Source organism: Phascolarctos cinereus, unplaced genomic scaffold, assembly GCF_003287225.1.
Source record: "Phascolarctos cinereus isolate Bilbo 61053 unplaced genomic scaffold, phaCin_HiC Scaffold_1;HRSCAF=81, whole genome shotgun sequence".
Classification (NCBI taxonomy): Eukaryota; Metazoa; Chordata; class Mammalia; order Diprotodontia; family Phascolarctidae; genus Phascolarctos; species Phascolarctos cinereus.
The window spans coordinates 211,171,434-211,192,224 of NW_027555514.1; the positions used below are offsets into that span (position 1 = coordinate 211,171,434).

The 20,791-nt window shown below is 37.1% G+C and overlaps 1 protein-coding gene across 3 annotated transcripts in view; it reads left to right on the forward strand.

Annotated features, from left to right (window-relative positions):
* SPATS2 (spermatogenesis associated serine rich 2) overlaps positions 1-20,791 on the forward strand; it is a 139,109-nt gene that overhangs the window by 83,510 nt on the left and 34,808 nt on the right. For all 3 annotated transcript variants that reach the window (XM_078156814.1, XM_020966128.2, XM_078156813.1), the window contains 5 exons: positions 6,292-6,400; positions 8,195-8,244; positions 10,377-10,638; positions 12,661-12,870; positions 14,905-15,040. In XM_078156814.1, the coding sequence (XP_078012940.1) occupies positions 6,292-6,400; positions 8,195-8,244; positions 10,377-10,638; positions 12,661-12,870; positions 14,905-15,040 (767 nt within the window). The remainder of the gene's footprint in view (positions 1-6,291; positions 6,401-8,194; positions 8,245-10,376; positions 10,639-12,660; positions 12,871-14,904; positions 15,041-20,791) is intronic.

The window sequence follows — 20,791 nt, forward strand, 5'->3', positions numbered from 1 at the left end:
AATATACACAGTAACTACAGTCATAAAAATGGAGCAACTACTCACCAAAAAATCAAAAGTAAATGTTACAAAATTACAAAGATCAAGCAGGACTCAAAATGAAGAGATATAACAGGACACCCCCAACCCACCCCTTCATGGAGGTGGGAGGCCCACAGGTACTAAACATTGAGCATGTTTTTGGATTTTTTCAATGTTTTTATGTTACATTCATTTTTTTCTTTTAAAAATACTGTTTGTTATGTTTAATTATAAGCTATTTGTCTCTTTCACTCTCTGATCAGAAAGTGGAATACTAAACTCCTCGCAGAGCTTTCTTTTATAGAGAACTGGGATCTGAACTTTCCAGGTACCTCTACTTTTCATCAGTAGCTCTGCTTGGTTTGAACTCCACAAAACAACATGTCCTGCCAGATAGTCTGCTGGTGGCACACACACTCCAGTTCTGCTTTTTAGCTTCCTTCTTGTTAGGGATCTGTAAGGATGTAGAGGGCCACAGGTTGTTCATGAGATCTCACTGAAGGGCTGAGGTCCCTCTCGGGTGTTGGTCCATGAGCAAAGGTCGCCTGGTTCGGTGTTCTGTCCTATGAATCTTTAACAATTTTTAACTCCCCTAGTTACTGTGTAGTCATTAGCAATTTACTTGTGATTGGAGACAGATAAGTGCATGGAATGTGCATGCACTGTCCACTAGCACAGCATGGGCTCTACGTCATTGTAACTTGAGAAGAAGTTCCTGTTACTTCACTACATAAGTGAATGCTTTGTTTAAAATAAACGGACTTGTTGCCATCTTGTCTCCCGTGTCATCAATGCACATTCAAGATAGAAGATCAAGCTGGTCTTGATTCTTTGGGTGATTGGGAAACCCTAGGTCCTAGGTAGGCTCTGTAGCCGAGTGAGCTGGTGGAGACACCTTCTCTCTCTTATCTTCCCCCATTGTATGGTAAGCGTTTTGGAGGCAGGGATTGTCTTTCATTTTATTTGTACCCCTAGCACAGTGCTTAGCACATGTTGTTGTTTAGTCATTCAGTCCTGTCCAATTCTTTGTGACTCCATGGACCATAGCACACCAGGCCCTTCTATCCTCCACTATCTCTTGAAGCCCGTCCAAGTTAATTTTGTTGTTTCCATTATACTATCTATCCTTCCCATCCTCTGCCATCCATTTTCCTTTTGCCTTCAGTCTTTCCCAACATCAGGGTCTTTTCCAGTGAGTTCCACCTTCTCATCATGTGGCCAAAGTATTTAAGCCTCAGCTTCAGTATTTGACCTTGTAGTGAATAGCCTGAATTAATTTTTAAATTAATTTGTTTTTAGTTTTCACCATTCCCTTCCATAAGCTTTTGAGTTTTAAATTTTCTCTGCCTCCTCCCCTTCCCCCCTTCCCAAGACGGCATGCAATCAGATATAGGCTCTACATATACATTCTTTCATAAAATTTTCACATTAGTCATGTTGAAAGGAACAATTACAGCGAATGGGAGGAAAGACAAGAAAGAAGAAACAAAACAATAACAACAAAGAGAGCAAATAGTATGCTTCAGTCTGCATTTAGACTTCATAGTTCTTTCTTTGGATGTGGATAGCATTTTCCATCATGAGTCTTTTGGAGATGATGCTCGCATTGCTGAGAAGAGCTAAGTCTATCAAAGTCAGTCATCACACAATGTGGCTGTTACTGTATACAGTGACCTCCTGGTTCTGCTTACTTCATTCAGCATCAGTTCATATAAGTCTTTCTAGGTTTTTTTGAAGTCTGGCTGCTCACTCTTTCTTATAACACAATAGTCTTCCATTACATTCATATACCACAACTTGTTTAGCCATTCCGAAATTGATGGGTATCCCCTCAAATTTCTAATTCTTGGCCACCACTAAAAGAGCTGTTATGAATATTTTTGTACATGTGGGTCTTTTTCTCATTTTTATCATTTCTTTGGGATACAGCCCGAGAAGTGCTGTTGCTGGGTCAAAGGTTATGCACAATTTTATAGCCCTTTGGGCACAGTTCCAAATTGTTCTCCAGAATGGTTGGATCAGTTCACAACTCCACCAGCAATGCAGTAGTGTTCCAATTTTCCCACATCTTCTCCAGCATTTATAATGTTCTTGTTTTGTCATGTGAGCGAATCTGATAGGTGCGATGCTGAATTAATAGTTCTTTAAGTGTTAACTAATTTGAGCTCCTTGCTGTCCAAGAGACTATCAAAAGTCTTCTCCAGCACCACAATTTGAAAGTATCAGCTTTCCCTTTAGTTCAGCTCTCACAGCCATACATTGCTACCGGAAAAACCAGTTTTGACTATATAGACCTTTGTAGTCAAGGTGTTGTCTCTGCTTTTTAGTATTCTGTCCAGATTTGCCATAGCTTTCCTTCCAAGGTCTTAATTTCATAGGTGCAGTTGCTGTCTACAGTGATCTTTGATCCTGAGAACATAAAATCTGACACTGCTTCCATTTCTTCTCCCTCTACTTTCCAGGAAGTGATGGGACCAGTTACCAAGATCCCAATTTTTTTAATGTCAAGTTTCAAGTCAGCTTTTACACTCTTTCACTCTCATCAAGAGACTTCTTAATTCCTTTTCTTTTTCTGCTACCAGAGTGGTATCATCTCCATTTCTGAGATTGTTGATATTTCTCTCAGCAACCTTAATTCCAACTTTTGATTAATCCAGCCTGGCATTTCGCATGATGTACTCTGTATATAAGTTAAATAAATAAGGTACAATATACAGCCTTGTTGTACTCCTTTTCCAGTTTTAAACCAGTCAGTTCTATGTTCGATTCTAACTGTTGTTTCTTTCTTCTTCTTTTTTTTTGTGAGGCAGTTAGGGTTAAGTGACTTGCCCAGAGTCACTCAGCTAGTAAGTGTCATGTGTCTGAGACTGGTTTTGAACTCAAGTCCTCCTAACTCCAAGGCCGGAGCTTTATCTACTGTGCCACCTAGCTGCCCCTAACTGTTGCTTCTTAGCCTGCATTGTAGTGTATTGTTATATGGAAAAGTTGGAGGGTGAAGGATACTGGGGATAACTACATCAATACAAACTTATTTCAAAAAACAAATCAAAACAAAGATAAAGAAGTAATGATAAGAATAGTTCAGGGAAACCTGGGAAGCCTTTTATGGATTGATGTATAGTGAAATGAGCAAAACTTAATACTTTGCCCCAACAAAAAGAGCTATAATTGTTTTTGTGTGTCCTTAGAGTATGTCTAGGGCAGGTAGGTAGTGCAGTGAATAGAACACCAGGCCTGGAGTCAGGAAAATGAGTTGAAATCCAGCCTCAGATCCTTACTTGCTATATGACCCTGGGCAAGTCACTTAACTCTATTTGCTTACTTCCTCATCTGTAAAATGAGCTGGAGAAGGAAATGGCAAACCACTTCAGTATCTTCACCAAAAAACCAAAACAGACAAACAAACAAAAAAACCCAAATGGGGTCATGAAGAGTCAGACGCAATTGAAATGACTGAACAACAACGAAAAGAGTTTTTCTTGCTTGGGGCTGATTTCTTCCTTAATTTCCCCTCCTTCTAATTCTCCTTCTCCCCTTTCCCTTTTCCCTCCTATTTCCCTGATGAGTAAAATGTATTTCTGTACCCAACTGTGTATATGTGTATTTTTTCCTCTTTTAACCAGTTCTGATGAGAGTAAGATTCAAGTGTCACCCATTCCCTCTTCTTTCCCTCTTCATCATTTAAACATTTTCCTGCACTCTCCATTATGTGAGATAATTTTTCCCATCTTTCTTCTTCTTCTGTGATTTTTCAAACTTATTAGAATCATACCCAGGCCTTCTGTCTAATTATTATTCCTATAAGAACCCCATTTTTGATAAAATTCTATGAGGTTACATGTCTCATATCCCTATAAGGAATATAAACAGTTTAAACCTTGTTTATTCCTTTGTGATTTCTCACTTATTTTTGCATTTCTGTGCTTCTTTTGAACCCTGTGTTTGCATATCATATTTTCTACCCAGCTCTGATCTTTTCATTAAAGGTCCATTTTTCACTGTAGCATTATACTCAGTTTTGCTGGTTATTCTTGGTTGTAATCCTCGATCCTTTGCCTTCTGGAATATCTATTCTAAACTCTCCATTTCTTTATATGGTGGCTGCTAAATCTTATGTGATCCTGACTGCGGCTCCATGGTATTTGAATTCTTTCTGGCAGCTTTGAGCATTTTTTTCCTTGACCTGGGAGCTCTGGATTTTAGCTATAATATTTCTATGAATTTTCCTTTTTGGAGTTTCGGGAGTTGACCATTAGATTCTTTCACTTTCAGCTTTGTCCTATGGTTCCAATATATCTGGATAGTTTTATGTTATGATTTCTTCAAATACGATATCTAGGTTCCTTTTTTGTTCATGGCTTTCAGGTAGTCCAGTGATTCTTAAATTATCTCTCTTTGGGCTATTTTCCAGGTCATTTGTTTTTTCTGTGAGATATTTCTTTTTCCTCTTTTTTTTCCATCATCTTTTTTTCTTCTTCTCCTCCTCCTTTCCCTTCTTCTTCTTCCCCTTTCCCTTCTCTTTCTCCTTCTTCTTTCTTTTGCCTTTGATTATTTCTTAATGTCTCATGGAATCATTAGCTTCTATTGGTCAGTTCTAATTTTCAAGGAGTTACTTTCTTCCATACTATTTTGTGCATCTTTTACTAAGCTGTTAATTCTTTTCATATTTTACTTCCACTTCATTTTAAAAATACTAATTTTATTTTATTTTAAAAATACTTTTTTAAATGGTTTCTTGAACTCTTCTAAGGAATTTTTGTTGGGCTTTATACAATTTGTATTTTTTTCATTGAGGCTTTGTAGATGTTTTCAGGTCATGTGTTTCTTCTGTGTTTGTGTCTTGAACTTTCCTCTCACCATAATGGCTCTTTGTGATCTGGTTCTTTTTTTGTTTGCCCATTCTTACAATCTATTTCTTGACTTTGGACGTTATATTAGTGCTGGTTCTATGTACTTCAAGGTGGGAAGAGGGATGCCTAACCCAAGGTTCTGTCCTTTTACATCATCCTGCTGCTTTCACAGCTCAGCCAGGAGCCTGTAAATTTTCAGTGGTCTCAAATTGGTGTGATCTAGGGAGGTCTGTTTACCGCCCTCCAGGTTTGAGCTCTGCAAGTTCCTGACACAGGTTTGGGTCTGTTGCCTTATGAGTGGTTGAGTTTCTATTTGAGTTTCTACTGCTAGATAACCTGCTGAGAGGTTCTGCAGGTTTGGAGCCTCTGAAATGTCATCTCTCCTTTGTTCTGAAAGAACAGAATTAAGTCCCTGCTACTCTGCTCTTAGGCTTAGAGATGCACAACTAACTTTTCTGGAACTTGTTCTGTGCCTCATACACAGCCAGGTCAGTCCCATGCTCCCTCAAAACCAAGACACTCTGCCCTGAATCTGCACCCCAAACCTGGGCAGTGGGTGGCAGAGCTGAGAGATGGCACCCATTCTTGTACCCAAAGCTAGTTCAGGGGTCCCTTGGGATATGCTTCCTACCCTGCTACTCTTTCTCTACCCTCTTTCTGTTGCTGGGCTCTGGAACACTTCTGTCTACTGCTGCCATGCAGCACTCCTTGCCACCCCCTACCCAAGTTTCTGCAGGTCTCTCTGTCTTCCTAAACTTCCCTGAGTTAGAGAAATGACCTATGGTGATTTTTACTTGGCTTTCCAAGTCTGATATGTTTCCTAGATTGTTATGAAGAAGGAAGGTGTGCTAGGTAAGCTGGGCAAACATGCTTTTCTTCTCACTCCTCCACGTTCCCAGTGCTCATTACAAACCTTTCTCAACTTCACCTTTGTTCTAAAAATTAGATTATTGACTCTGAGCATTACTTGATTATAAACTTTGAGTACCTTTTATTTGGTAGAGGATATGTATTTTTTATTTCTTGCAGTTTTACTTTTTTCTTTTTCTTAAAGTTAAATTTCCATATGCTTCTGTGTGTATACACATGCACAAAATTTTGCTAAGATAGTAATATGTGCTTTGACTAATGCTAAAAAAATGACAAATATTGTTAAGAATGTATGTCACTTTTTTCCAGTGCCCTAAGTAATATGCTGTTGCTCTTGGCAATTCATTTTAAAAGGTTAATGATAAAAATGACCATCACCTCCATCTTTTTTTTTTTTTTTGAGGCAGCTGGGGTTAAGTGACTTGCCCATGGTCACACAGCTAGTAAGTATCTGAGGCTGGATTTGAACTCAGGTCCTCCTGACTCCACCTCCAGTGTTCTGTCTACCATGCCACCTAAGCTATCCTTCACCACCTCAATCTTTTCACAGATCAATGCAGTACGTGCGATAGTCCCCAATCGGAGTAACAATGAAATCATCCTCGTCTTGCAGCATTTTGATAACTGTGTGGACAAAACGGTGCAAGCATTCATGGAAGGTAAGCCTACTTCACAGTTTTTAAGTGTATTATATAATGCAGGGCTTCAGTCAATAAATATTTATTAAGCTCCTTCTATATGCCCAACACTGTGCCAAGTGCAGGAGAAACAAATATGAAAAAAGAAAGATAATTCCTACCCTCAAGGAGCTTGCATTCTCTAAAGGGGAGAAAACCACACACAAAAGGTAGGAGGGGTGGGGCTGGGGCTGGAGAAGTAGGTACTTGGTGCCCCAATTCAAGGAGTATAAGCTGGTGGGAAAGAGAAAGATGACTGCCCTGGGAACCATCTTTAATGGAAGCTTTGGGAGGAGTTCTTTGCTCTGCCTCCAATCAGAGGGGAAAGGGTACTGAGGTGCTGATAAAGAGTGGGTAACAAAGCTGATACAGTTCCTCCAGGTAAGGAATTTCCTTGAGGGGTTTTCCTGGGGGCAGGGTAAGACTAGTCTAAAGAGTGAAAGTAGACTTTTTTTTTTTGTTCATTCAGATATTTTGTATGTCGTAGCTCATTTAGCAGAACTCACTATAAGACTATAGTATCTTTTTTCATATAAATTATAATATCATTTTACTTCCCTAAGTTCCATAAGATATTCCAAGAAGATTTATTCCTTTCTCTCAAAATATGTTTTACTGCCATTCAAGAAAAAACCATAATGCCACAGTGACATATGTATTGAGATTAAGTTAGGTGTTTTCCCAAGTATGCAACCATGGAAAAGTGATTCTTTACTCAATCATTTGCATTGATATCATTTGCTGTGATCTTTCTTCTTTGGTCCTCAGTTTCTTCATTTGAAAAAGATTAGAATTCAATTCTTTTCCAAACCCTCAAGAGAAACACTAGCAGAAACCAATGAACAAGACTTCTATCATATCACATAACTATGTTATGCTTTTTCTAAAATTGTAAGAATGGGTTAGAAAAGTAGCTAAAATCAGCATTTAATTCATGTGCTGAGTTTGGGGTGCAAAACTTTTCAAGCTGATGTGATGGAAAGTATCTGGAAGCATAGGAAATAGCATGGATTATGGATAAACAAATAGCCTTTGCTTTTTTCCTAAGATACAGAGTGAATATATCTCCTCAGTGGCCTTGTTTGTGAGACTAGATTAAATATATGTATATTTATGTTATTATTATATATTAAATTTATTGAATTATTAATTTATTGAATTTTTAAACAAATATATAAATAATATAAGGCTTTTTTTTTCTTAGAAGAGTTTTCTGGAAATAATTTTAAGGAAAAGTTGTCTGAATCATTTAAAGGCATTCTGCATGTTTAACCAGGAAAGGGGAGACTTAAGGTGGGCATGATAGCTAAGTATTTGAAGGGCTATCATGTGGCAGAGGGACTAGATTTATTTTATTTGGCTCCAGAGGGCAGAACCAGAAGAAGTAGGTAGATGGGAACTGGAAAAAGTCTGATTTAAGCTTGATGTCAGGAAAAACTTCATAATTTTAGACCTGCCCCAAAGTGGAATGGGCTGCCATGAGAGGCAGTGGGTTCTTCTTGGAGATCTTCAATCAGAAGCTGGATGACCCCTTGTCAAGTATGTTATGCCAGAGATTCCTTTTGTGTATGGTTTGGAGTAAATGGTTGCTGAGATTCCTTCAAGCTCTCAAATTCTGTGATTCTGTCACAGTAGGCAGGCTTCCCAAAGGCAAACATCATATTGAAATTTAACCTTTCCCATTATAAGCTCTTAGAAATTGTCCAACTACTACAAGACATGGCGACATTAGTTCCTGATTAATTATGGGGAAAAAATGTTGCTTTCCTCTTGCAGGCAATGCCAGTGAAGTACTAAAAGAATGGACAATAACAGGCAAGAAAAAGGTAACTTGAATGAAATTTAGTATTGTGCTTTTATAAACTCTGTATCATCAAAAAACAGAATACCAGAACTTATTAAGATGTATTCTATGAACATTTTCTATTCACCTATTTTAAATAATGGCCACTTTCTTCCATCAGGGAGATAGATGCAACTATGTCTAAAATGAGGTAGCAAATCCATGTGAATGCTACATAAAATTTTAGGACAAGAAACATATAGCTTTACTGTATTGGATTTGCAGAGGGAATATTGATTTTAGACAGAAAGTAAAACTGCAGAGCATGTCAGGGAAAACAGAGCTGCTCGAGAGAAAATTCTCTCTCCAATGGTTTTCAGAATCATTTGTGTCCTGGGTCAGTTAGAAGGTTCCTTTTTTTTTTTTAAGGTCAGACAACTGCTTCTACTCCTCACCCATTGTGTTGTGGACCCTGAAATTGTAGAACCAGAACTCAAAACCTAAATAGTTGTATGGTGGTGCCCAGAGAATGCTCTCAGAATTATACCTGTTGGGTGTTTATCAGAGGATGCTCAGCATTTCAGTGTATGCATCAAAGGGGCAGCTTACAACCTGAAACCAAAGGTCCTTTTGGAAACTGGTCAGAATAGATGAAAGGGTCATAAGCTCCTGATATGTTAATATCAGTTCTAAAATATTGATGTCAGTAATTTTTTGTAATTGGTTCATTATACTCTTAGTTAAACGTTTACTTTCACTGCCTAGATAACTGACATCTTTGTGTCCTTCCATATTCTGAATTTTTGGATCTGTTTTTGCATGTGGATGAGCAGGATAGTCTGGTTACCCGTTAATATCATCGAGTCTGTGTGTGTGTGAGTGTGTGTGTGTGTGTGTGTGTGTGTGTGTGTATATATATATATATATATATATATAATATATATATATATATATATATATGTACACACACATATATGTATGTATGTATGTATGTATGTATGTATGGGGGAAATAAATACATCTTGAACTTATTGAACGAATCAGTCAACAAGTATTTATTAAGTACCTACTACAAGTTAGGTACTATACTAAGTGCTGGGGATAGCAGTAGAAAAAATGAAGTATCCCCTACTTACAATGAGCTTACGTTCTAAGCACCATAAAGTAGAAAAACAAATTACTTTCAGTTTTCCAAAGGCATCTTGTGTCCTTTTCTATTCTCTGTATTCTCTTACTCAGTTTGTGACCTTATCAGCTTCCAGAGATTTAATTATTATCTTTATGCCAGTGACTGCCACACCTATAGCCTTAATCTATCTCCAGACCAGCATCATTAATTGATTACTGTCTCAAACTTAACATATCCAAAACAGAATTCATTATCTTTTCCCAAAACCCACCCTTATACCAAACTGTCCTGGACTCTTGTAATAGCTACCTGACTCAAGTCTCCACTGTCTCCAATCCACTCTACCTACAACTGCCGAAGTGCTTTTCCTAATGTGCATATTTGACTGTAGCATACTGCTATTCAGTGAACTCCATTGACTCCCCTACTGCCTGTAAGATCAAATATAAACTTATCTGTTTGGTTTTTTAAGGCCCTTCACCACCTGACCCTAGTCTACCTTTCCAGCCTTATTGTAAATACAAACTCTTTATTTCTCTTTCTGCATTCTACAATTCAGTCAAACTGACATTCTCTTTGTTCCTCACAAATTACTATCAATTTCTCATCCCCGTACCTTTACACTGACTCTTCTACATTCCTGGAATGACCTCCCTCTTCACAACCACCTCTTAGAATCCTTTTTTTTTTTTAACTTCAAAATTATACCCAAGAGTCACCTACATGAAGCCTTTCCTGATCCCTCCCCAGCTGTTTGTGCCTCTACTCTCACAATGTACTTTCTAGGTATTTTGTACATATACTGTTTCTACTTACATACATATGTGTTATTTCCCCATTAGAATGTAAGCTCCTTAAGGGCACAGCCTTTTAAATTTTTTTGTTTATGTCCACAGTCCCCCCTAGCTTAGTGTCTAAGTACTTAATAAATGCTTACTGATTAAGTTTGTAAGTTGCTAAAGGGTTTAGTAACTAAACTTTCTCTTTGGGTTGTGGGGTATTTTTTCCTCTTCCCATTCCCACACTCCATCTTTAACAACTCTTAGAACAAAAAGAAGAAAAGCAAACCAAAACCTGCAGCAGAAGCAAGTAACAATCTACCAGACACAAATAAGCTGCCATCCACTCAAGAGGAGCAGTCTGTAGCTTCTTTGGATAAAGGTGGGATTAATGGTTACCATGTAAATGGTGCAGCTAATGATACGGAGTCTGTGGACTCTCTCAGTGAAGGCTTGGAGATACTTTCAATAGATGCCAGAGAATTGGAAGAGTCTGAATCTGGCACACCAGACATGTCTGATAGAACAGGTGAGCTATTTGAAATTTTTTCATTTGTTTTGTTTTTAAATGGGAATTGATTGAAAGACATAGGCTAGTAGCTGAGGGAGTGGTTAAATAAATTGAATCCAGTTGATTAGCTTTGCAACCTTTTAACTAAGACGGTTTTATGAGACATCTTATAATAATGTAGGTTTAGAAGAAAGTCAGTTCTCACTCATCTCCACAACTTACTTTTGTCTAAGTTAAATGAGATAATATTTGCAAAGTATTTTGCACAGTGCCTTGTACATAGTAGGTGCTTAATAAATGCATGTTCCTTTCCCTTCTCTTCTTATAGAAATCTGGTTTCATAGCACATGATATTAACTTAGTACTTAGATGCTACTGCCGAGTAGTGGGAGTAGAGACATTTGCGTAAAATACAATTAAAATTAAATAGTTTTGAAGCGGATTAAACTGGTAATGCTGGGAAGGGGATAAGGGAAAAGGTTTGTGTACACATACATACATACATACATACATACATACACATACACATATTTATACAGGCATGCGTGCTTTTTCCTCTATGTTTAATGCACGGTGTAGAATATATAAATGAGTGTAAACCTGAGACAAAATCATGTAGAAGGAGTCAGAACATGGAATCAGAAGGGTTGAATTTGAATTTAAGTTCTGATACTAGATATGGGACTAGATATAGTCAAATCATTTAACTCATTAAGCTCAGTTTTCTGTGAAATAGATTACATTTCCATTACCTCTACCTCAGTGGATTGTTTTGAGGTAGGCATTTTGTCAACCTGAGAGTATTTTATGAATGTGAGTTACTACTACTTATCTTTTTCATCTGAATCACATTCTTAGTTTTCATAAACTCTATTTTTTAAAAGTAGGATTCAGAGCTAGTGTTCTTCCTTTTTGAATGGTTTAGTTTTAAAATTTTTTTATTGATTTTATTGATTATATTACATTTTCTGTCACCTTCATTTACAAATAGATTCCCTCCCTCTTCCTCTACCCACAGAGTCATCCCTTGTAACAAAAAAAAATTTTTTTAATAGTTTAGTAAAACTAACCAACATGTCAACCAAGTTTGGTTTAGGCCCCCACTTCTTTAAAGAAGAAAGTAGTGTGAATTATCTAAACTCTTCTTCAGGGCTAAGCTAACACACTGTTGAGTTTCTGGCTTTGTTCTTTCTGTTTATGTTGTTGTAGTTATTGTATATATTGTTGTCCTGATTCTGCTTACTCTGTCTTCTAAGCTTCTTTGAATTCTTCATTGAATAGTTTAATTTTTTATCAATTCTTTGTTAACTCACTCCCACTTTCCCTCCTGTCAGTGATTTGCAAATATAATAAAAAATATCATTAAGTTTTATGTGAGCACGTCCAAGATTCTCCTTTGTTGCTTCTTTATTAACACATGAAAAAAAAAAGTGAAGAAAATTGTGCTTCAGTTTACCCTTACTAAACCATATGATCATAAAAGGTTCTTATTTTCCTTGGGTTTGCTTTTCTTTTTAAAAACCAAATTTGGAAATCCGGCCTCAGACACATAACACTATCGGTGTGACCCTGGGCAAATCACTTAACCCCATTGCCTTAAAAAAAAAAAAAAACAAATTTGGACTCACCTTCAACTAGCAATTGTGGTTCCTACTTTTCTGGTTCAATGCAAACTTCCCCTTCTTTCAAGATACCTTATAGAAGTTGGAAGGAGCTGGTAACATGTTGACTCTTACTTACTTCCTTACCCCAAAGCCAACAGGATAAAGTAGTTGGAAATAGGGCACTACATTCATCTGCCTTTTTTCCTTTAAGGGATCACTCATCAGGGTAAATGGAGAAAGGAGGATAGGAGCAATTAATTATTTCTACCTGAGCCCAAATTTGTTCTTTTTAATCAGATCATTTTATTTACAGCCATTTGAGGGACATTGTTTTTCTCATAACATCCTGACCTTTCCTGTTTTGTTTTTTTTTAGAACAGTTTAGCTTAATTTTCCCCAAACTTCATGTTGTAACTTTCTCCTTTTTCTTTGGCAGTGTTAGTGCTGGAGAATGGTGTTTCTGATTTTGAGTCCAAGTCTCTGAGCGTGAATGCCACTCAGACTTCTTCTCAACAGTCTCTGAAACATGAAACCAGGAATTCTACCAAATCTCTCTCTAGACCCACCCCAGGCACTCAGTTTTCAAACCTGGGCTCTTTCTCCACAATAGAAGACCTTCCGCTCTCCTCTACTAACAAAAAACTAGGTAAAGCAGAGTCTCTCCTTGAGAAGGAGATAAAAACAATGCATTGAGCAAGAGACTGAAAATTACCTTTGTGGTTCTATTGATAGGATTTCAGTAATCTAGAAGGAATAGTTAGTAGTACAAACTTGGCTCTCTTTTGTGTTAGTAACTACTAGGGCTCTTTTCACTGCCTGCCTGTGCACAGTTGGAATATGACAGCAATTCAGATGTGGTACCCCACACAGTAGTCTTGTTGAAATGACAGTGATCCCTTTTCTGAAAAGCAGTCAGCTCCACTGCCAGAATGTCTTATATGTTAACATTCAGCAGTTCCTTTTATTTGCCTAACTATAAAGACTTCTCAGCTGGTATGCCATTTCATTTACATTTACATTACATCTTTTGGTGGACCAAAAAGTAAAAAGCCATAACATAATGTGATATCCGGCTTTTAAAGAACCTTTACAGTCTCTTCAAAATCCCATTTTACCTACTTTTAAGAGACCTAAGACCTCTAACTCTAAGATTCCAGCTTTAGATAATGTTTTCTGAGAAGCAAACATTTAGCAGCAATGGCTGTTACATTTTTTACTATAAGGAGCATTATAGCAAGCAGCCAATAATTTAATTTAATATGGTAGTATAATTACATGGCTGTATAGAAAACAAATCACTGAAGAGCTGAAAATGAATATCTCAGAAGAGGGCATTAGAAAAGTGTGTGTTAAATGTAAATGGGCTGTAGCACATAACAAATAAGAAACTTTTAAGAACAAGAGTAAAGAATGTCATAGTGAGGGTGAGAAATAACAGATGAACGGCCTGACTGTTCCACTGGTATCCTAACAATGTGAAGAGAAAGTGAGGAAGGCCCCCAATTCTTTAGGTAGCCCTAAATTTAGAAAGTGGCCAACTTAATGGGAGGACATTGACAAGAGTTGCACAGGAAAGGTAGACATGAATGCTTTTTAGTCTCTATAGTTGGAGGGAGTATCTAAGGTCATAACAGAGACATTTGATTAGTAAACTGTGATCACACATTTTGGTGCACAATTGTCTATTAAGCTCAAAAAGAAACAAGGACCACCAAACTCTGTATATAATGTTCCAGCTGGCCTCATATTGACTTAGAAAACTACATATTAACGTTATGTATGTTCTATTGTATTTTTATTTATTTTGTTAAATATTCCCCATTACATTTTAGGCTGCATTCAGGAATATTGCAAGGTGACCTGTGTTTGACACTTCTAGTCTACTTCATTTAAGAGTCAGGGTATAAAAAGACACTAGCAATATGCAGATTATAAGACCTTCCTTTAATTAAAAATGTTTTCCTTTTTCTTATCTAGCCTTTAACCTGGCCTAGCTCAGTGGAGTTCAAAATCTTTCTCATCTTTATATGCATTTATATTAGACAGGGATTTGGTTTTGGGTTTTTTTTTTTGTTTTGATGGAGTTTCTTTTCATCTGCTGCAAATGCAGCAATAAGAGAGATTCATAATGTACCTGATATATTTTTTTCTTATACATAAAACCAGTCAGGCAAATTAACGTAGATTCCGTAGACCCAAGAAATCTAGATAGGCACTAAAAGAAAAGTGAGATTATGACAAGGAAAAATTTAAATAGAAATAGAAAATCTGTAGCATGACACTGTACTGTATTTCTGTAGGCACATTAATCTCATCATTAAATACACCAGATTATTTTTAAAATGTCTCGGGCATGTTTATTTCATTTTCATACATACCTGGCAAATTTATATACAGCCAGCTCTTCAGTATTAATAGTATAGCATTCATTTGGTAAATTGTCCAATCTAAATTTAGTCATTTTGGGGTGATTGGGAAAATTATGGACATTTAAAGAATCTCTAGTTTCTTTTCTTAATACAGTTTAAAACACCAGCAGTTTTTCCTTTTTGAGGGGAAGTGGTGACCATTTGGGAAAGATTCTTAGTTCCCTGTGACTTGTCATGTTTAGGTTTCCAGATTTCACTTTCAAGAGACTTACGGACCTCTTACTGTCATTTCTTGCTGCTTATTTTCCTAGGTTCCAATATTGAAAAATCCGTCAAAGACCTACAGCGTTGTACAGTATCTCTTGCACGGTATCGGGTTGTGGTTAAAGAAGAAATGTATTCTTCCATTAAGAAAATGAAGCAAGCCTTTGCTGAGCTTCAGAGTTGGTAAATTAAATTGTGTCACAGATGTGATCACACATACCAGTGGTCTAAGTACACTTTGTACTTAATGGGGCAAAAAAGGTTGAATGCTTATTTGGGTTCGTATTATACTACCTCAGGGTTGAATGCCACTTTTAAGAGTTAAAGATGGTCTAGAGGCTGTCTGGGCTACTGTCTAAGTTTGGACATCAATTAGAAAGAAGGAATGTTAGGGAATGATTGTAGAATAGGGCATATGTGGCTCTGAGACTTGGATTATTTTTGTATGAGTCCTCTAAATCAGAAATTAGCAAACTTGTTATTTTTAAATTTTTCTTCTTTTCTTAAGTTTTATTGATGCCTTCTTTGTTCTTCACACCACAGTTGTTTCCTGATATATACACGTATGTAAGTGAATACTCCACTTTGCAGTAAACAATTCATCAAAACCAACCAACACCTGACAACATATGCCAGACTATGCAAACATATGCACCTATACTCTACTGCTACACCTCTATGTTTTGTTACATTTTCTCCAGGACCAAATCTAGCTATTGCATTTAATCTGTATTTAGCTTCCCTTTAGTGTTGTTTTTATTTGCGTTATTATAACCATTGTTCTTTGGATCTGCCATCAGGTGATTCCACATCAGTTCTAACAAGACTTCCCGTTTTAAAAAAATTCTTCATGTCTGTTTGTTGCTTTTTGTTTCTTTTAAATATGTTTTTATTAATATCTTCACTGTAGTTTTTTTTTACATCACCATAGTATCTCAATTATCTATCCTCCTTCCCCTTCCAGAGAGCCATTCTATGTAACAAATGGTATTTTTAGAGAGGAAAAACAAATCCACACAACTATTCATTATATTGAAAAAGTCCAAAAGTATATACAATGTATGACACCTGTAGGTCTCCCGCCTCCATTAAAGGTGAAGTTGGGGCATGTCCTTTCATATCTCCTTATTCAAATCGTGTTTGACATTTATAATTTTATTAAATTTACTTTTGATTTTTTAGTGTGTAGTTCTTCCCATTTCTTCACTCTGCTTACTTTACTCTGCATCAATTTGTATGGATCTTTCCATGCTTCTTTGCATTCATCATATCATTTCTTATAACACAGTAATATTCCATTACATTTATGTACCACAGTTTGTTTAGCCATTCCCCAGTTGATGGACACCTAATTTGTTTTCAATTCTTAGCTATCACAAAATGTGCTGCTTTAAGTATTTTGGAGTATATGAGGACTTCCTTCTTATCAATGTCTTCCTCCTGTGAGAGGTATATGGTCTGTTTCTCTTCTAATTTTTTTATAGTATGATCTTCTATATTAGTGTGGCATAGCTTTAGAATATATTGAGGAATATAGTTGTTCTAAGCCTGATTTCTGCCCGAATGCTTTCCAGTTTTTCCAGCAGTTTTTATGAAATAAGAAGTTTTTCCTTAGGTAACTTAGTTTTTCACTTTGTCAAACACTGGGTTATTGAGTTCTGTTGTTTCTGAATTTCCACTTGTCTAGTCTGTTCTATTGATCTCTCTGTCTTTATTCTTTAGCCCAGTACCAGTTGGTTGTTGAATACTGCTGCTTTTTAATATAGTTTGAGGTCTAGAAGTGCTGTCTCTCCTTCCCTACTTCATTTTATCATTTTCCTTGATTTTCTAGATCTTTTATTTTTTCAAATTAATTTTATTATTGGTTATCAAGTTCTAGAAAGAATTGTCTTTGATTGGTATAGCATTAAAAGTATAAAATAATTTTGGTGGTATTGTCATTTTTATTACATTGGCACAGTCTAGCCGTGAACATTGAATATTCCTCTAGCTGTTTAGGTTCTTTATTTCAATAAGGAGCATTATGTAACTGAATCCATATAAGTCTTTTGTGTCCTTCAGTATGTTGACCCTCAGATATTTTATGCATTTTGTAATTATTTGGAATGGGATTTTCCTATTATTGCTTTTTGGGGTTTGTTGTTATTATATGGAAATGCTGTTCTTCTGCTTCTGGGAGCCAAGATGGCAGACTAAAAAGGTAGTCACTCTTACCCTCCCCTAGCAACCTCTGAAAACCCAGAAAATATCACCCCAGAAAAAAAAACCCTGGAACAGCTGAACTAGAAGAAAGGCAGGGAACAGCGGTGCAGCAGCCCAGCAAACGGGTCTCCCAGTGCCTCAGCAAAAATAAGGGAAGCAGCACTACAAAGGGCCCCAGGCAGATAAGTACCCTGCAGCATTGATCTGAAAGGAGCTGAAGAAAGCAACCCTAGAGTCTTCCTAAAGTCCCAGCCTTGCTGATTCCAACCCAACACCAGGTAAGCTGTCAGAACCCTACAGCCTCCAGCTGTCAAGCAGGAGGAGATCCTGAAGCCCAGGTGGTAGAGCAGGCAAACACCAACACCTGGACCCCCAAGTGCCTCAGTGAGGGCAGGGGAACTGGTGGAAACCAACTCAGAAAACCACCAGGTGCCTTGGCTCTCTACCGCAAAGGAATCTCCCAATGCATTAGCAGAAAGGAGGGAGGCAGCATTGCAAGGGGCCCCAGGCAAGATAAACACCTTGCAGCACCCATCTAAAAGGAGCTGAAGAAAGCTAAAGGAAAGGAAAAGCAGGCAACCTAGAATTTCCTGAAAGTTCCAGCTTTGCTGATTCCAGCCCAGCACAAGGTAAGCTGCCAGAACCCTACAGCCTCCAATTGCCAACATAAGAGGCCCCAGCACACAAAGCCAGTGACCAAGACCTAGGCTCCCAGCACAAGAAGCTTGAGTCAGTGCCCTCTGTTCCCCAGCAGGAGAGCTCAATCTCCTCAAAGGCCAGGGAATAAAGAAACCATGAGTAAAAAGAAATGTACTATAGATTCATATTATGAGAAGAGTGAAGATCAAGACAGAAATTCTGAAGAGGACATCATTGTCAACAAACCCACATCTGCAACACCAAAAGGGAATACGAACTGGTCTGAAGCCCAAAAAGCTTTCTCAGAAGAGCTCAAGAAAGATTTTAAAAGTCTAATGAGAGAGGTAGAAGAGTCCTTAAAAAACACAGTTGGCAAACTGGAAAAAAAGTACACTGAAGAAAACAAATCCCTTAAAAATACAATTAGCCAATTGGAGAAGGAAGTACAAAAACTAACAGAAGAAAACAATCTGTTAAAAACTAGAATTGGACAAATGGAAACTAATGATTCTATGAGAGAGCAAGAATCAATCAAACAGAAAGAAAAAAATGAAAAAAATAAATAGATAGATGAAAATGTAAAATACCTCACTGGTAAAACAATCGACCTGGAAAATCGATCCAAGAGAGACAATTTAAAAATTAGTGGACTACCTGAAAATCATGATAAAAAAAGAGCCTGGGCAGTATCTTTCAGGAAATCATAAAGGAAAACTGCCCTGAAATTCTAGAACCAGAAGGTAAAATAACCATAAAAAGAATCTACCGCTTACCACCTGAAAAAAGATACCAAATTGACAATGCCAAGGAGTATAAGAACAAAATTCCAAAATTACCAGATGAAAGAGAAGGTGCTGCAAGCAGCCAGAAAGAAACAATTTAAATATCATGGAGTCACGGTCAGGATTACACAGGACCTTGCAGCTTCTACGTTAAAAGACCAAAGGGTGTGGAACATGATATTCCATAAGGCAAAGGAGCTTGGATTGCAGCCAAGGATCAACTACCCTGCAAAAATGAGCATGATTTTTCAAGGGAGGAAATAGATATTCAACGAAATAGGGGATTTCCAAACCTTCCTGATAAAAAGACCAGAGCTCAACAAAAATTTGATCTTCAAGTACAAGATTCAAGAAAGACATAAAAAGGTAAATGGGACAGAAAGATACAATATGTTGTTAATAAGGGCGGACTGTTTACATCCCTACAAGGGAAGAAGACACTTGCATCTCTTGAGAACTGTATTATTATTATTACACCATGTTAAAGGAGTATCCATAAAGGGGGTGGATATTAGTTGACTTTGATGTAGTGATAAAAAAAAATCTAATCAAGTGGGTTAAAATGGATCCAAGTAAGTGGATTAGTCTGATTTTAGAAAATGTACGGGGGGGGGGCAGCTAGGTGGCGCAGTGGATAGAGCACCGGCCCTGGATTCAGGAGGACCTGAGTTCAAGTCTGGCCTCAGACACATAACACTTAAGAGCTGTGTGACTCTGGGCAAGTCACTTAACCTCATTGCCTAGCCAAATATTAAAAACAAGCAAACAAAAAAAAAAAAAGAAAAGAAAATGTACTGAGAAAGGAGGAGGCAGACAAAGGTAAATTACATTACAGGAAAAGACACAAAACCCTGTTACAGCAGAGGGAAAGAAGGAAGAAGCAGTAAGGGTAAAGGGGAAGAAAAGGGAAAGGGATAAAAGAAGAGAGGAGAGACTGAAGGAGGCGGTGGTCAAAAGCAAAACACTAGTGAGGGGGGGAAGGAGAAAGGAGAAAGAAAAGCATAAACGGGGGGAAAAAGGATGGAGAAAAAGACACAGATAGTAATCATAACAGTGAATGTTGCTGTCTTTTTTTTTCCCCTTCTGTTGAGTTTTGTTTCCTCTTTCTGATGGTTCCTCCTATTGGTTTTAATTTTTACTTACAGTTTCACTAATGTGAAAATATGTTTAATAGGAATGTAAATGTATAGCCTGTATCAGATAGTGCGCCATCTCGGTGGTGGGGACGAAGGGGGAGAAAAATTTTAAACTCAAAAGCATATGGAAGTGATTGTTGATAAATCAAAATAAATTAATAAAAATAAATTTTAAAAAAAGAAAGAAAAGAAAAACAAAAAAAAGAACTGCTGTTGATCTTAGAGGATTTTGTTTTGTAGCCTGCAACTTTCCTGAATTGTCTTAATTAGTATCTTTGCTGATTCCCTGGGATTTTTCAAATAAACCATCATATCCTCAGCAAATAGGGATAGTTTTAAGTCTTCTTTACTTATCTTTATTGACCTTAATTTCTTTCTCTTGCCTTATTGGTGGTGCTTAGTTTTAAAATGTAGTATTATCTATGTTTTATAGTATTTTTATTTATTTTGTTGAAATATTTCCCAATTACATTTCATTCTGATTTTGGCCTTACTTGGGACTGTTGTGGGCTGCATGTGGCCTAGAGACCATGTAGCAAGTATTTGACAACTCTTACCTAGTGTCTGGCTGATGTTTGTATTTAACTGTATGCAAATGATGTAGTTTTTTGTACCAGGCTTAAATTGTTATGAAAGGATTTGTTCTGTGAAGTTTCGATTCAGTCAAAGGGCCACACTTGAGGACCTAGAGGGCCACACGTGGCCTCAAGGCCACAGATTCCCTACCCCTGATGCTAGGCCTTGTTTATAATTTAGCTGTCCTTTCCACTTACATTTAGAAAACTTCAGAATGAATATTTTCCCCAAATCTCTTCTTTATCTCATATGTACACTGGCATGTTTATGGGTTTTTTAATCTAAAAGAAGTAAAAGAAAAAACTGGAAACAAAAGGGGGTTCCCATTGATTAGGAAATGGCTAAAAAATTTGTGGTACATAAATGTAATGGAATATTACTGAGCTGTGAGAAACAGTATGAGGGATTAAGAGAAACACAGAAAGACTTAATGAATTGATACAGAATGAAATAAGCAGAACCAGGAAGATGATATTTGTGATAACTACAACAATATAAGAACAACAGAATGAAACTGGATGCTGTATAATTATGACCCAAGAAGAGATGAGAAAATGCGTCTTGCTCCTTTAATTGGAGAGCTGAGGCTTTGTGGATAT